The sequence below is a fragment of the Oncorhynchus tshawytscha genome, linkage group LG03 (genome assembly GCF_018296145.1).
Source record: "Oncorhynchus tshawytscha isolate Ot180627B linkage group LG03, Otsh_v2.0, whole genome shotgun sequence".
Taxonomy (NCBI): Eukaryota; Metazoa; Chordata; class Actinopteri; order Salmoniformes; family Salmonidae; genus Oncorhynchus; species Oncorhynchus tshawytscha.
The window spans coordinates 68,869,295-68,884,971 of record NC_056431.1 but is presented as its reverse complement, the minus strand read 5'-3'; the positions used below and the strand labels follow the sequence as shown (position 1 = coordinate 68,884,971).

Sequence of the window (15,677 nt, the reverse complement as noted above, 5' to 3'; positions counted from 1 at the left end):
AGCTTCACCATGTTTCATTGAAATGTACAGCTGTGTGTCATCCGCATAGCAGTGAAAGTTTACATTATGTTTTCGAATAACATCCCCAAGAGGTAAAATATATAGTGAGAACAATAGTGGTCCTAAAACGGAACCTTGAGGAACACCGAAATTTACAGTTGATTTGTCAGAGGACAAACCATTCACAGAGACAAACTGATATCTTTCCGACAGATAAGATCTAAACCAGGCCAGAACTTGTCCGTGTAGACCAATTTGGGTTTCCAATCTCTCCAAAAGAATGTGGTGATCGATGGTATCAAAAGCGGCACTAAGGTCTAGGAGCACGAGGACAGATGCAGAGCCTCGGTCCGATGCCATTAAAATGTCATTTACCACCTTCACAAGTGCCGTCTCAGTGCTATGATGGGGTCTAAAACCAGACTGAAGCATTTCGTATACATTGTTTGTCTTCAGGAAGGCAGTGAGTTGCTGAGCAACAGCCTTCTCTAAAATTTTTGAGAGGAATGGAAGATTCGATATAGGCCGATAGTTTTTATATTTTCTGGGTCAAGGTTTGGCTTTTTCAAGAGAGGCTTTATTACTGCCACTTTTAGTGAGTTTGGTACACATCCAGTGGATAGAGAGCCGTTTATTATGTTCAACATAGGAGGGCCAAGCACAGGAAGCAGCTCTTTCAGTAGTTTAGTTGGAATAGGGTCCAGTATGCAGCTTGAAGGTTTAGAGGCCATGATTATTTTCATCATTGTGTCAAGAGATATAGTACTAAAACACTTGAGCGTCTCTCTTGATCCTAGGTCCTGGCAGAGTTGTGCAGACTCAGGACAACTGAGGTTTGGAGGAATACGCAGGTTTAAAGAAGAGTCCGTAATTTGCTTTCTAATAATCATAATCTTTTCCTCAAAGAAGTTCATGAATTTATCACTGCTAAAGTGAAAGTCATCCTCTCTTGGGGAATGCTGCTTTTTAGTTAGCTTTGCGACAGTATCAAAAAGGAATTTCGGATTGTTCTTATTTTCCTCAATTAAGTTAGAAAAATAGGATGATCGAGCAGCAGTAAGGGCTCTTCGGTACTGCACGGTACTGTCTTTCCAAGCTAGTCGGAAGACTTCCAGTTTGGTGTGGCGCCATTTCCGTTCCAATTTTCTGGAAGCTTGCTTCAGAGCTCGGGTATTTTCTGTGTACCAGGGAGCTAGTTTCTTATGAGAATTTTTTTTAGTTTTTAGGGGTGCAACTGCATCTAGGGTATTGCGCAAGGTTAAATTGAGATCCTCAGTTAGGTGGTTAACTGATTTTTGTCCTCTGGCGTCCTTGGGTAGGCAGAGGGAGTCTGGAAGGGCATCAAGGAATCTTTGTGTTGTCTGTGAATTTATAGCACGACTTTTGATGTTCCTTGGTTGGGGTCTGAGCAGATTATTTGTTGCAATTGCAAACGTAATAAAATGGTGGTCCGATAGTCCAGGATTATGAGGAAAAACATTAAGATCCACCACATTTATTCCATGGGACAAAACTAGGTCCAGCGTATGACTGTGACAGTGAGTGGGTCCAGAGACATGTTGGACAAAACCCACTGAGTCGATGATGGCTCCGAAAGCCTTTTGGAGTGGATCTGTGGACTTTTCCATGTGAATATTAAAGTCACCAAAGATTAGAATATTATCTGCTATGACTACAAGGTCCGATAGGAATTCAGGGAAACGCTGTATATGGCCCAGGAGGCCTGTAAACAGTAGCTATAAAAAGTGATTGAGTAGGCTGCATAGATTTCATGACTAGAAGCTCAAAAGACGAAAACGTCAGGACACACAGTGTGTTGTGAAATCTGTGAATGTATTGTAATGTTTTTAAAATTGTATAAACTGTCTTAATTTTGCTGGACGCCAGGAAGAGTAGCTGCTGCTTTGGCAGGAACTACTGGGGATCCATAAAATACAAATACTAATACCTCAGGTAAATGGATAACTTCAGTAAATTCTACATTCAACCTATACCGTAGGCCTAAAGTCTACTGCTGTAATTCACTACTCTAGGCCTATCTATTGTATGATCTCGAGGGCGTTTGAACATCACAAGCTTTAAAGTGGCAACTGTGATCAGGTGAGACTTTTTGTTGTTGTCTAAATAGAGTGCTTGTTTCGCGTTCCATCCTGGTAACAACCGATGCCAGTGATGAGCATCGGATGACCTTTGCTAACATGTATTGTGTCCATTTAAAACTGTCCATTTAAAGTGAAAAATGTATGGTGGAAAAACGATTGGAACCTTTTCCATGTTTGACCACTAGGTTTTATGGGTATTATGACTCATTTGGTGGTACTCTGTAGCAGGCCTCCCAAACTCAGTCCTGTGCCCCACGGGTGCACGTTTCTTTTGCCCTAGCACTACACAGCTGATTCAAATAACCAACTCATCATCAAGCTTTGATTAATTGAATCAGCTGTGTAGTGTTCTGTCAAAAAACAAAACTGATCTGGCGGACTCACTAAACACACATGCTTAATTTGTAAATAATGTCTGAGTGTTGTGTGCCCGACTATCCGTAAATTAAAAAAAAAAAAAAAATGGTGCTGTCTGGTTTGCCTAATATAAGAAATGTTAAAATATTTTTTACTTTTGATACTACTCTATCTTTTATCAATTACATTTACTTTTGATAGTTAAGTATATTTAAAACCATATACATTTAGACTTTTACTCAAGTAGTATTTTACTGGGTGACTTTCACTTTTACTTGAGTCATTTTCTATTAAAGGTATGTTTACTTTTACTCAAGCATTACAATTGGGTACTTTTCCCACCACATTGTGTTCAGTAGGGTGAAACGTTAAAACATGTTCGTAATAGCAATAGAGACTTCACTAAAAAGTATAGGAGACCGAGTCATCACATTACAGCAAAACATGGTTTATTCAACATTCCTTTCCAAACTAACCATACCTGTATCACTGGTGAACGTCAAAGTGTAAATATTGCTTGTTCACAAAGGCATTAATACTGAATGGATTGCGCTCTCTCTCTCAACATGCGGACGGACACACAGCGCACCCTAGTATTGCTTGTTCACAAAGGCATTAATACTGAATGGATTGCGCTCTCTCTCTCAACATGCGGACGGACACACAGCGCACCCTAGTATTGCTTGGTGGTTTTGTCTTTGGAGTGTTGAAATTATGTAATGCAGAAGTACACAACTCATGGTCCTCTTGGGGCACAGTCCATAGCTGCAGAAAGTAGTTTGGGGGGTTAATCTGAATATAAAATTATTTGCTTGATATGTTTTCCAGTTTCTTGAAATACTTTGCAAATGCAACTTATTTCTATGTGAACACTGAAATGGTCTATTCATTCCTTTTCCATAGATTCTTATCCAGAGCAACTTACCATAGTGAGTACCATACATTCTCATACTTTGTTTTGTACTGGTCCCCCGTGGGAATCCAACCCACAACTCTAGCATTGCAAACGCTATTCTCTACCAACTGAGCCACATCACATCCTCACAAACCACTTGATGTCTCCGTGTACTCAGTTACTGTATTGGTCATTGTTTTTCTTCTTGGTGATGGAAAGTCTACCGGTACAAACCTAGATGACCAGCCTATGTACAACACAGTAATGTACATTTACATTAAGTGGTTTGTAAGGATGGTAAATTAATAATGCACAAAAACTGGTTGTTTTCCATGTCATTTGATCAAGAAAAATATTTAATGTGATGTGGATGTTTTGTGTCTTTGCCCATAAACATTTACATCAAAAGGTGAAGGGTTGAGGACAGGGTTTTGTTCATTTCTGGATTCCATTAGAATGACAATCATAGAAAAAGGCACAAGGCAACAACTTACAATTCCAACTATTGAATCCTGCAAGATACTGTTCTTAATTATACAACTACATTTTTTGCCAAAGCAGAGACACTGATTATTTTTTTTGCCCATGCTACAGACGTATACTAGTTAAGGCCCAGTGCACTACTTTTTAAAAATGTATTTTTATAATATATTTTATGACAAAAAAAATGGTATTCTGATTTTTCAGGGGGTATTCTGATTTTCCAGCACCCTCAGCACCCCTACTCCCTGCGGCAATGCCACAGTCCTGCTTTTAAATCAAATCAAATCAAATTTTATTTGTCACATACACATGGTTAGCAGATGTTAATGCGAGTGTAGCGAAATGCTTGTGCTTCTAGTTCCGACAATGCAGTAATAACCAACAAGTAATCTAACTAACAATTCCAAAAAACTACTGTCTTATACACAGTGTAAGGGGATAAAGAATATGTACATAAGGATATATGAATGAGTGATGGTACAGAGCAGCATAGGCAAGATATAGTAGATGATATCGAGTACAGTATATACATATGAGATGAGTATGTAAACCAAGTGGCATACTTAAAGTGGCTAGTGATACATGTATTACATAAGGATGCAGTCGATGATATAGAGTACAGTATATACGTATGCATATGAGATGAATAATGTAGGGTAAGTAACATTATATAAGGTAGCATTGTTTAAAGTGGCTAGTGATATATTTACATAATTTCCCATCAATTCCCATTATTAAAGTGGCTGGAGTTGAGTCAGTGTCATTGACAGTGTGTTGGCAGCAGCCACTCAATGTTAGTGGTGGCTGTTTAACAGTCTGATGGCCTTGAGATAGAAGCTGTTTTTCAGTCTCTCGGTCCCAGCTTTGATGCACCTGTACTGACCTCGCCTTCTGGATGACAGCGGGGTGAACAGGCAGTGGCTCGGGTGGTTGATGTCCTTGATGATCTTTATGGCCTTCCTGTAGCATCGGGTGGTGTAGGTGTCCTGGAGGGCAGGTAGTTTGCCCCCGGTGATGCGTTGTGCAGACCTCACTACCCTCTGGAGAGCCTTACGGTTGAGGGCGGTGCAGTTGCCATACCAGGCGGTGATACAGCCCGCCAGGATGCTCTCGATTGTGCATCTGTAGAAGTTTGTGAGTGCTTTTGGTGACAAGCCAAATTTCTTCAGCCTCCTGAGGTTGAAGAGGCGCTGCTGCGCCTTCTTCACGATGCTGTCTGTGTGAGTGGGCCAATTCAGTTTGTCTGTGATGTGTATGCCGAGGAACTTAAAACTTGCTACCCTCTCCACTACTGTTCCATCGATGTGGATGGGGGGGTGTTCCCTCTGCTGTTTCCTGAAGTCCACAATCATCTCCTTAGTTTTGTTGACGTTGAGTGTGAGGTTATTTTCCTGACACCACACTCCGAGGGTCCTCACCTCCTCCCTGTAGGCCGTCTCGTCGTTGTTGGTAATCAAGCCTACCACTGTTGTGTCGTCCGCAAACTTGATGATTGAGTTGGAGGCGTGCGTGGCCACGCAGTCGTAGGTGAACAGGGAGTACAGGAGAGGGCTCAGAACGCACCCTTGTGGGGCCCCAGTGTTGAGGATCAGCGGGGAGGAGATGTTGTTGCCTACCCTCACCACCTGGGGGCGGCCCGTCAGGAAGTCCAGTACCCAGTTGCACAGGGCGGGGTCGAGACCCAGGGTCTCGAGCTTGATGACGAGCTTGGAGGGTACTATGGTGTTGAATGCCGAGCTGTAGTCGATGAACAGCATTCTCACATAGGTATTCCTCTTGTCCAGATGGGTTAGGGCAGTGTGCAGTGTGGTTGAGATTGCATCGTCTGTGGACCTATTTGGGCGGTAAGCAAATTGGAGTGGGTCTAGGGTGTCAGGTAGGGTGGAGGTGATATGGTCCTTGACTAGTCTCTCAAAGCACTTCATGATGACGGATGTGAGTGCTACGGGGCGGTAGTCGTTTAGCTCAGTTACCTTAGCTTTCTTGGGAACAGGAACAATGGTGGCCCTCTTGAAGCATGTGGGAACAGCAGACTGGTATAGGGATTGATTGAATATGTCCGTAAACACACCGGCCAGCTGGTCTGCGCATGCTCTGAGGGCACGGCTGGGGATGCCGTCTGGGCCTGCAGCCTTGCGAGGGTTAACACGTTTAAATGTCTTACTCACCTCGGCTGCAGTGAAGGAGAGACCGCATGTTTTCGTTGCAGGCCGTGTCAGTGGCACTGTATTGTCCTCAAAGCGGGCAAAAAGTTATTTAGTCTGCCTGGGAGCAAGACATCCTGGTCCGTGACTGGGCTGGATTTCTTCCTGTAGTCCGTGATTGACTGTAGACCCTGCCACATGCCTCTTGTGTCTGAGCCGTTGAATTGAGATTCTACTTTGTCTCTGTACTGGCGCTTAGCTTGTTTGATAGCCTTGCGGAGGGAATAGCTGCACTGTTTGTATTCAGTCATGTTACCAGACACCTTGCCCTGATTAAAAGCAGTGGTTCGCGCTTTCAGTTTCACACGAATGCTGCCATCAATCCACGGTTTCTGGTTAGGGAATGTTTTAATCGTGTTTTAATCGTGTTTTAATCGTTGCTATGGGAACGACATCTTCAACGCACGTTCTAATGAACTCGCACACCGAATCAGCGTATTCGTCAATGTTGTTGTCTGACGCAATACGAAACATCTCCCAGTCCACGTGATGGAAGCAGTCTTGGAGTGTGGAGTCAGCTTGTTCGGACCAGCGTTGGACAGACCTCAGCGTGGGAGCCTCTTGTTTTAGTTTCTGTCTGTAGGCAGGGATCAACAAAATGGAGTCGTGGTCAGCTTTTCCGAAAGGGGGGCGGGGCAGGGCCTTATATGCGTCGCGGAAGTTAGAGTAACAATGATCCAGGGTCTTTCCACCCCTGGTTGGTTTTAATTCATGCCTTGCATTTAATTTATCCATTTGTGTCATTAATTGGCCGGCAGACAATGCAGCCCTTGAAGACCTGATTTTTGTTATTTTATATAATCCCCCCAACACGACCAGGTAGAAAATAATAGTATTTCTGCCCTTTGCGGTCCAGAAAGAGCAGCCCTGCCCTACTGTGCATTCATTTGTGACTATGTTTCGTAATTTCTCCAAGACAGAAAGAGAGAGAGAGACCGTGGCTGTGCCAGGGGATGTAGCTCTCTCCTTTTCTCTTATTCTGTCCTGGAATACTGAGATTCCAAAGGGAGCATCGTCTGGAACAATGATATTCGCAAGGCCTCTGGGACATGTACTGCTGGAGTCACCAGCTAGCAACGTGCACATGGCGATTGTCATCAAACAAGAACAAAAATAAAACTCAGAGTTGATTTCCTGTGTTCTCCTCTCACTCCTCCCTGATAGGTGGTTACCTGATAATTGTGCAGTGTCACAGGTTTCAAGTGTTTCACTGTTTTCTCTTAAATTATTTTAAAAATCCTACAAAGTTCTACCCCTCTTCCAAGAGCTGGGTTGTTATTTGTGGGTTTTGCGTTTGGATTCTGTTACGATCGGCCCGGCGAATTCCACAAAGTCGTCTATGAGAACTGGACATGCCCCTGACAGGAAGGAAACATATGATTAGAGGGCATTTTACTGACTGTCTTGCTCCAGGTAGAAGTTGCCCTAAGCACATATCTGAGAAAAGCAGGCTCTCTCTACAACTTAACTGTCAGCATTGGGGGAAAAGGCAAAACTGACCTTAAATCAGTGTCTAAGAGCAACTTCATTCTGGATCATCTAGAGCAGTGGTCACCAAACCTGGTCCAGGAGAGCTACAGGGTCTGCAGGCTTTTGTTTCGGCCCAGTACTGAATCACCTGATTCATCTAATTTACAGCTCATCAGAACCTTGATTAGCTGAATCAGGTGTATTGGTGCTGAGCTAGAACAAAAGCCTGCCCACTCAGTAGCTTTCCAGGTCCAGGGTTGATGACTACTGCATTCTGCCATTGTGTATATTCAGTTGAGGGCAATGTTGCACTGCACTTTTGCAGACAGCAATGAACCATGACTACTATGAGCCCTACCAAATACACTCCAGGTAACCAAGGGTTTTAAACTCACCCTCCTCGTCGTAATTTGACATGTCGTCTGCGATTATGTTGCCAAAATCCAAGAGTAAGTTCCACGTATCTTTGGGACTCGACCTTTTGTGGTGTTCCTACGTAAAACACGAGAAAACCAGAAGTTTTATACATGTGCTTTTCTATGAACCAATTTCTGTGTTCATGCAAGTGAATGACTGAACGAATCCTTACTATCAGTAGCTGAAATTTGGCAGTACGCCCAGAACCAAGTTTTGAGAACGTAAGATATCTCAGTTTCAAGGTGTCAGCTTAGAGAGAAGAAGCCCCGTGAGGTATTGGTCAGTTACATGTTATGAACCAGTATTGGTTGGTCACATGAATGAAACAAAATGGTAATGATTCATTCATTATGCTAAATCATGCAAATATAACTTGTCTGTGTATAGCCGTATATAAGACAACTGCTGGGACTGCCCCAGCAGAGCTTCTGTCAGACGTTCACTATGGTGCATTAAGTTTGTTGGAACCTCTCCAGCGAGCTGACAAAAAACAATGATTCATTTAAGATTGCCTTCGAGTGTCCCTGTGTAAGAATTTCCACAACAATTGCACAGTAGAAAACAAGACACAGGATGTACCTAACAAATAGCATCAAATTTAATGTTAGATAGGGATGCATAGCATTACTCACTCACCAATAGGAAACTGTTCCAGAGGCCCAGGAACTTAAAATGATCTGTCAGTACCAGGTTCCAGTAGGCCACAGCCATCTCTAGATCTGAAACACAGCAAGAATCACACCTTGCTATCTCACTGTAGTTGAATCAGGTGTGTTCTCACTTGGTTGAAACAAAAGCCTGGGCACCACCCTTCGATGTCCTCAGGACCAGAGTTGAGAAACACTGATGCAACTACAGTACAGTAACTCTTGTGAACACTGATGTAACCAACTCATCTGTGCTTACCTTACCCTTCTGTCCAGGGTTCTTGGCAAAGTTGAACGTGAACTGGTAGAAGTCCTTGAACTTGACGCTGTCTTTCAGCTCATGTTCTAATCTGGGAAGAAGAGCCTTCAGCTTCTCTGGGCTGTCGCACCTGGAGAGAAGAGAAACAGAGTGGGCAAGTCAGTGGATATCTCTATCAAAAGCATACCACAAACACTCACACACAAATCTCATCTAATCCAAGAGGTTCCTAAACTGTTCTTGTGCTACGATCTACTACCCATCATTTGGGTTCCCCAGGGCCATGTTCTGTGGGCACAAACAGGATAACCTTTCGAAGCGAAAATTGTCCAATAAGAACACTCATTTTCAATATCCATTTAAAAACAAGTTTCCGTAGGACTCAGAGGTAACCTATGCTGACTTGGCTTCACACCAAACATGAAGACACAGTATTAATAATGCCAATGTTGACTTAGTCAAAATATAGCACCTCACCCCACCATGGGAATAAACACTAACAACCAACAAAAACATGCTCTGGCTATAACCAATATCACACTGTCATGCCCCCAAACTGAGCTGTGTCGCAGAGTGATGACATCACCACGCGCTCACCCCAGTTCAGAAATGCCGTCAAGGAACTCCTTCTTGCTGAACTCGCACTCGGTGGTGGCCCGGAACTTCCACTCCACCACCAGGACTCTGATGCAGGTCGGGTCCAGGGTGAGGTCATCGCAGAACTGCTGCCGATGCCAATCTTATTCTCATCCTGGGGATCTGTGGAAATACATCTGTATATAAACGCTTAATAAACACACACAGTCCAGAAATCACTATCGTAGGGATCTGAGAGACCACAAACACACATTTCCTCTTCTGGTGAACAAGATAAGCAATACAAGGCATAACATCACAAATACATAATACACACACACTTACGAAACCATAACAGACACACAATCTTTGACACACACAATCTCCGCGTGCTCTATTCCTCCAGAACTTCTCCCACTTGCCTTTGTAGCAGTTGTAGAGCTGTTCCAGCTTCTTCTCCACAGAAGATTGCATGGATTCCTTATAGTAGAGGTCTGGTTCTGGAAGTAGTTGTCTGTGACCACCTCTAGTTTCCAGTCATTCTGGGTCAGGCAGTAAGAGGCAGTCTTCTCCCCCGCCTGCATGAAGGACATGAACTGCTGGACCTTGTCTCTCTGCAAAGACTTCAGCTTATGCTGTACGGAGACAGGACTGTCAGACACAGACAGGCAAGGCAGCACCGAAAACAGGATGCACACACACATTGAGACGCACACCAGGATACACAGGGACACACACACATCCATAGACATTCAGGCCGAGGTCATGCAGAAACAAGGGTAGATGGTCACAGACAGACACTCACTTTGTATGATGATGAGATGTGGGCAATACTTTGCAAGGCAGACTTAGAACTATTCTGAGAGTGGAGAACGATGGGTAAGCACAGAGGATGTGCTGTGCATCCCAAAAGATCCCCAGCATTTGGGGCATCTGGTGGAATGTAATGTAACATGAGTAGGAGGATGCCATCAACTAGTCCAGGGTGTCCAATGGTCCCAAACGCATCATACTAATAATTCCAGATATACAGGTGTTATGTCCAACTTTGCAGAGTAAGCAGATTGTGTAATGATGTGACTAGGTGCATTTCAAACTGCGTGCATGCACAATGAAACATGCAATGAAGTCCTGCAGTTCTTCAGGAGACTGAAAAGATTTTGCATAGGTCCTCAGATCCTCAAAAAGGTTCTACAGCTGCACCATTGAGAGCCTGACTGGTTGCATCACTGCCTGGTATGGCAACTGCTCGGCACTACAGAGGGTAACTCTGTTATCATCTATGCATAGTCACGTTAATAACTCTACCTACATGTACATATTACCTTGACTAACCGGTACCCCCGCACATAGACTCTGTAGCCCCATTTATATAGTCTCGCTATTGTATTTTACTGTAAAATATGTATATACATACATATGTGTGTATATATATAGATATATATAGTGGGGCAAAAAAGTATTTAGTCAGCCACCAATTGTGCAAGTTCTCCCACTTAAAAAGATGAGAGAGGCCTGTAATTTTCATCATAGGTACACTTCAACTATGACAGACAAAATGAGAAAAAGAAATCCAGAAAATCACATTGTAGGATTTTGAATGAATTTATTTGCAAATTATGGTGGAAAATAAGTATTAGCCACAGAGAATAAGTATTAGCCACAGAGAAGGAAAGCCCACAGTCACACAGACAGCATCATGAAGAAGGCGCAGCAGCGCCTCTTCAACCTCAGGAGGCTGAAGAAATTCGGCTTGTCATCAAAAGTACTCACAAACTTCTACAGATGCACAATCGAGAGCATCCTGTTGGGCTGTATCACTGCCTGGTACAGCAACTGCTCTGCCCACAACCGTAAGGCTCTCCAGAGGGTAGTGAGGTCTGCACAACGCATCACCAGGGGCAAACTACCTGCCCTCCAGGACACCTACACCAACCGATGTCACAGGAAGGCCATAAAGATCATCAAGGACAACAACCACCCGAGCCACTGCCTGTTCACCCCGCTATCATCCAGAAGGCGAGGTCAGTACAGGTGCATCAAAGCTGGGACCGAGAGACTGAAAAACAGCTTCTATCTCAAGGCCATCATACTGTTACACAGCCACCACTAACATTGAGTGGCTGCTGCCAACACACTGACTCAACTCCAGCCACTTTAATAATGGGAATTGATGGGAAATGATGTAAAATATATCACTAGCCACTTTAAACAATGCTACCTAATATAATGTTTACATACCCTACATTATTCATCTCATATGTATATGTATATACTGTACTCTATATCATCTACTGCATCTTTATGTAATACATGTATCACTAGCCACTTTAACTATGCCACTTTGTTTACATACTCATCTCATATGTATATACTGCACTCAATACCATCTCCTGTATCTTGCCTATGCCGCTCTGTACCATCACTCATTCATATATCTTTATGTACATATTCTTTATCCCCTTACACTTGTGTCTATAAGGTAGTAGTTTTGGAATTGTTAGCTAGATTACTTGTTGGTTATTACTGCATTGCCGGAACTAGAAGCACAAGCATTTCGCTACACTCGCATTAACATCTGCTAACCATGTGTATGTGACAAATAAATTTGATTTGATTTTTGATTTGATTTGATTTTGAGAAGACATGGAATCCTGAGAGGAAGACAACCAAAGCTTTCATTTCTAGACTATCATTTTACAGATGTATGTTGAAAACAATTTTTGGGAGATGCGATGGATCATTGGGGATCATTCAATCTTCCCTTTCTTTTGTTGTTCAGTGAAATCATCCCATGTGAGTCAACTCATTTAATTAAAGTTCAATTCGTAACTAAATCGTTTTTTGTATTTCTATTGGTATGCGTCCTGCATACCTTAACAAATGATGTCTACTTATGATAAGGTAAAAGGTTTGTGTTTCTGTCTCCATATGATATGGTAAATATATCCAATGCAAAAAACATCTACATTTAAATGGTATTTATAATGATTTGCATATATTTCCGTTAATTCCCATATATTCCCATTAATTCCCACGGACAGTTTCCACCTCTGAATATTCCCCAAAATATGCAATCCTAGGTCTACCGTATCAAAAGCTTTGCCCAACTCAATGAAAATAGCAGCACAATATTGCTTACTATCAAGGGCAATGGTGACGTCATTGAGGTCATTGAGGACCTTTAAGGTTGCAGTGACACATCCATAACCTGAGAGAAAACCAGATTGCATATCCGAGAGAATACTATAGACATCAAGAAAGCCAGTCAGTTTTTCCAACACTTTTGATAAACAGGGCAAAATAGAAATAGGTCTATAACAGTTAGGATCAGCTAGAACTCCCCATTTAAATAAAGGACAGACCGTGGCTGCCTTCCAAGCAATGGGAACCTCCCCAGAAAGGAGAGACTGGTTAAAAAGGTCAGAGATAGGCTTTGTACAGAAACATGAAATACGTTTTTTTTCTAAAGAAAAAAAAAACATATAAAATGACCTGAGAAGGAGAATTTGGTGTGAAAATTGACTAAATTCAGTCAAATGTAAAATGTATTTAAAATAAGACAATTTTCCAAAAACTAGACATCTTAGTCCTCAGAATAATAGTTGATTTTGCAGATGCATCATGGTTTTGTAACTCAATTTGCTACAGATTATTATTATTTTTTAAACTAGTTACCCAGGATCAACAATCTCACACTCAGTAATCAGGAGAATATATTCAACTGGTCTCAACATGGTATTCAGATCTAAATGTAATGTATTAAAATCTAATGTATTTATAAAGCCCTTCTTACATCAGCTGATGTCACAAAGTGCTGTACAGTATTGAGCATACAAAGGTACATATTAATTCTCATCTCATTCGGGAATGCACAAACACCATATACTTATTTTTAAAGTCTTTCTCTAAACAGTGCAAATCAAAATGTATTTGTCACATGCGCCTAATACAACAGGTGTAGTAGACCTTACAGTGAAATGCTTATTTTCAAGCCCTTAGCCAACAATACAGTTAAGAAAATACCTAGAAATAAAAGTAAAAAATAATTAAAGAGCAGCAGTAAAATAACAATAGCGAGGCTATATACAGGGGGTACCAGTACAGAGTCAATGTGGAGGCTATATACAGGGGGTACCGGTACAGAGTCAATGTGGAGGCTATATACAGGGGGTACCGGTACAGAGTCAATGTGGAGGCTATATACAGGGGGTATTACAGTACAGAGTCAATGTGGAGGCTATATACAGGGGGTACCGGTACAGAGTCAATGTGGAGGCTATATACAGGGGGTATTACAGTACAGAGTCAATGTGGAGGCTATATACAGGTGTTATTACGGTACAGAGTCAATGTGGAGGCTATATACAGGGTGTTATGGTACAGAGTCAATGTGGAGGCTATATACAGGGTGTACCGGTACAGAGTCAATGTGGAGGCTATATACAGGGTGCACCGGTACAGAGTCAATGTGGAGGCTATATACAGGGGGTACCGGTACAGAGTCAATGTGGAGGCTATATACAGGGGGTACCGGTACAGAGTCAATGTGGAGGCTATATACAGGGAGGTACAGGTACAGAGTCAATGTGGAGGCTATATACAGGGGGTACCGGTACAGAGTCAATGTGGAGGCTATATACAGGGGTATTACGGTACAGAGTCAATGTGGAGGCTATATACAGGGGGTACCGGTACAGAGTCAATGTGGAGGCTATATACAGGGGGTATTACGGTACAGAGTCAATGTGGAGGCTATATACAGGGGGTACCAGTACAGAGTCAATGTGGAGGCTATATACAGGGGTACAGGTACAGAGTCAATGTGGAGGCTATATACAAGGGGTATTCCGGTACAGAGTCAATGTGGAGGCTATATACAGGGGGTATTACAGTACAGAGTCAATGTGGAGGCTATATACAGGGGGTACCGGTACAGAGTCAATGTGGAGGCTATATACAGGGGGTATTACGGTACAGAGTCAATGTGGAGGCTATATACAGGGGGTACCGGTACAGAGTCAATGTGGAGGCTATATACAGGGTATTACGGTACAGAGTCAATGTGAGGGCTATATACAGGGGTACCGGTACAGAGTCAATGTGGAGGCTATATACAGGGGGTACCGGTACAGAGTCAATGTGGAGGCTATATACAGGGGTACCGGTACAGAGTCAATGTGGAGGCTATATACAGGGGTACCGGTACAGAGTCAATGTGGAGGCTATATACAGGGGGTACCGGTACAGAGTCAATATGGAGGCTATATACAGGGGGTACAGGTACAGAGTCAATGTGGAGGCTATATACAGGGGGTACCGGTACAGAGTCAATGTGGAGGCTATATACAGGGTATTACGGTACAGAGTCAATGTGGAGGCTATATACAGGGGGTACCGGTACAGAGTCAATGTGGAGGCTATATACAGGGTATTACGGTACAGAGTCAATGTGGAGGCTATATACAGGGGGTACCGGTACAGAGTCAATGTGGAGGCTATATACAGGGGGTACCGGTACAGAGTCAATGTGGAGGCTATATACAGGGGGTACCGGTTAGGCGAGGTAATTGAGGAAATATGTGCATGTAGGTAAAGTTAGAGTGACTATGCATAGATAATAAACAGAGAGTAGCAGCAGCGTAAAAGAGGGGTCTGGGTGGCCCTTTGACTAGCAGTTCAGGAGTCTTATGGCTTGGGGTAGAAGCTGTTAAGAAGCCTTTTGGACCTAGACTTGGCGCTCCGGTACCCTCTCCACTACATGCATGTATTGTAATAAACGATAGAAATTTACGTTTGACTCCACAATCTAAGTTCATCAATCACAATAAATTAAAGGATTGGGGTATAACACACATGGTGATGTTTCCTCTGACCACTGATCTGAAGTCAATGATGCAACTACATCCAAATGTTAAGGTAAAGATCCAGTGAAGACTAGCTGTTCCTAAGTCAGTGTATATATAGAGATGGCTGAGCTTGTATACCAGCTATATCACTGAACAGGTGACTCATTATGACACTGACCTCTGATTTGCGATGATTTCAAATGGATCCTTAAGATCACAAGCTGTTTCTTTGCAATTTTAGCAGTTCAAAATAGTATTTTGTGTGTCAGTTTCAAATCCCGGAAAAGGGTCTTAAAACGCCGAACACCTGGAGACCAATGGAAGAACGCGGGAAAGGAGGTCCTGCCCTAAGGGCGTGGCTTTAGTAGCACGGATTGCTTGCGTCATGTTAAAACTATCCAATCCGAAACATCAGATA

General features: G+C 42.8%; 1 protein-coding gene across 1 annotated transcript; it reads right to left on the bottom strand.

Annotated features, from left to right (window-relative positions):
• Positions 1-7,316: 7,316 nt before the first annotated feature.
• LOC112224648 (DCN1-like protein 2) lies at positions 7,317-10,114 on the bottom strand. The gene is made up of 6 exons (XM_024388335.1): positions 9,833-10,114; positions 9,432-9,559; positions 8,840-8,964; positions 8,565-8,647; positions 7,907-8,003; positions 7,317-7,399 (listed from the first exon to the last, which is right to left on the bottom strand). The coding sequence occupies exons 1-6, from the start codon at positions 10,112-10,114 to the stop codon at positions 7,317-7,319; spliced, it is 798 nt and encodes a 265-aa protein (XP_024244103.1).
• Between the last annotated feature and the right edge of the window lie 5,563 nt (positions 10,115-15,677).

Bases quoted from the DNA above. Each gene is read 5' to 3' on its own strand.
- LOC112224648 (XM_024388335.1), bottom strand. From the start codon at position 10,114: ATGTGTGTGTGCATCCTGTTTTCGGTGCTGCCTTGCCTGTCTGTGTCT. The intron at 9,560-9,832 runs GCAAGTGGGAGA...TGGCATCGGCAG, and splicing joins GCTCTACAACTGCTACAAAG to CAGTTCTGCGATGACCTCAC. The intron at 8,965-9,431 runs GTGAGCGCGTGG...TCTTCTCTCCAG, and splicing joins GACGGCATTTCTGAACTGGG to GTGCGACAGCCCAGAGAAGC.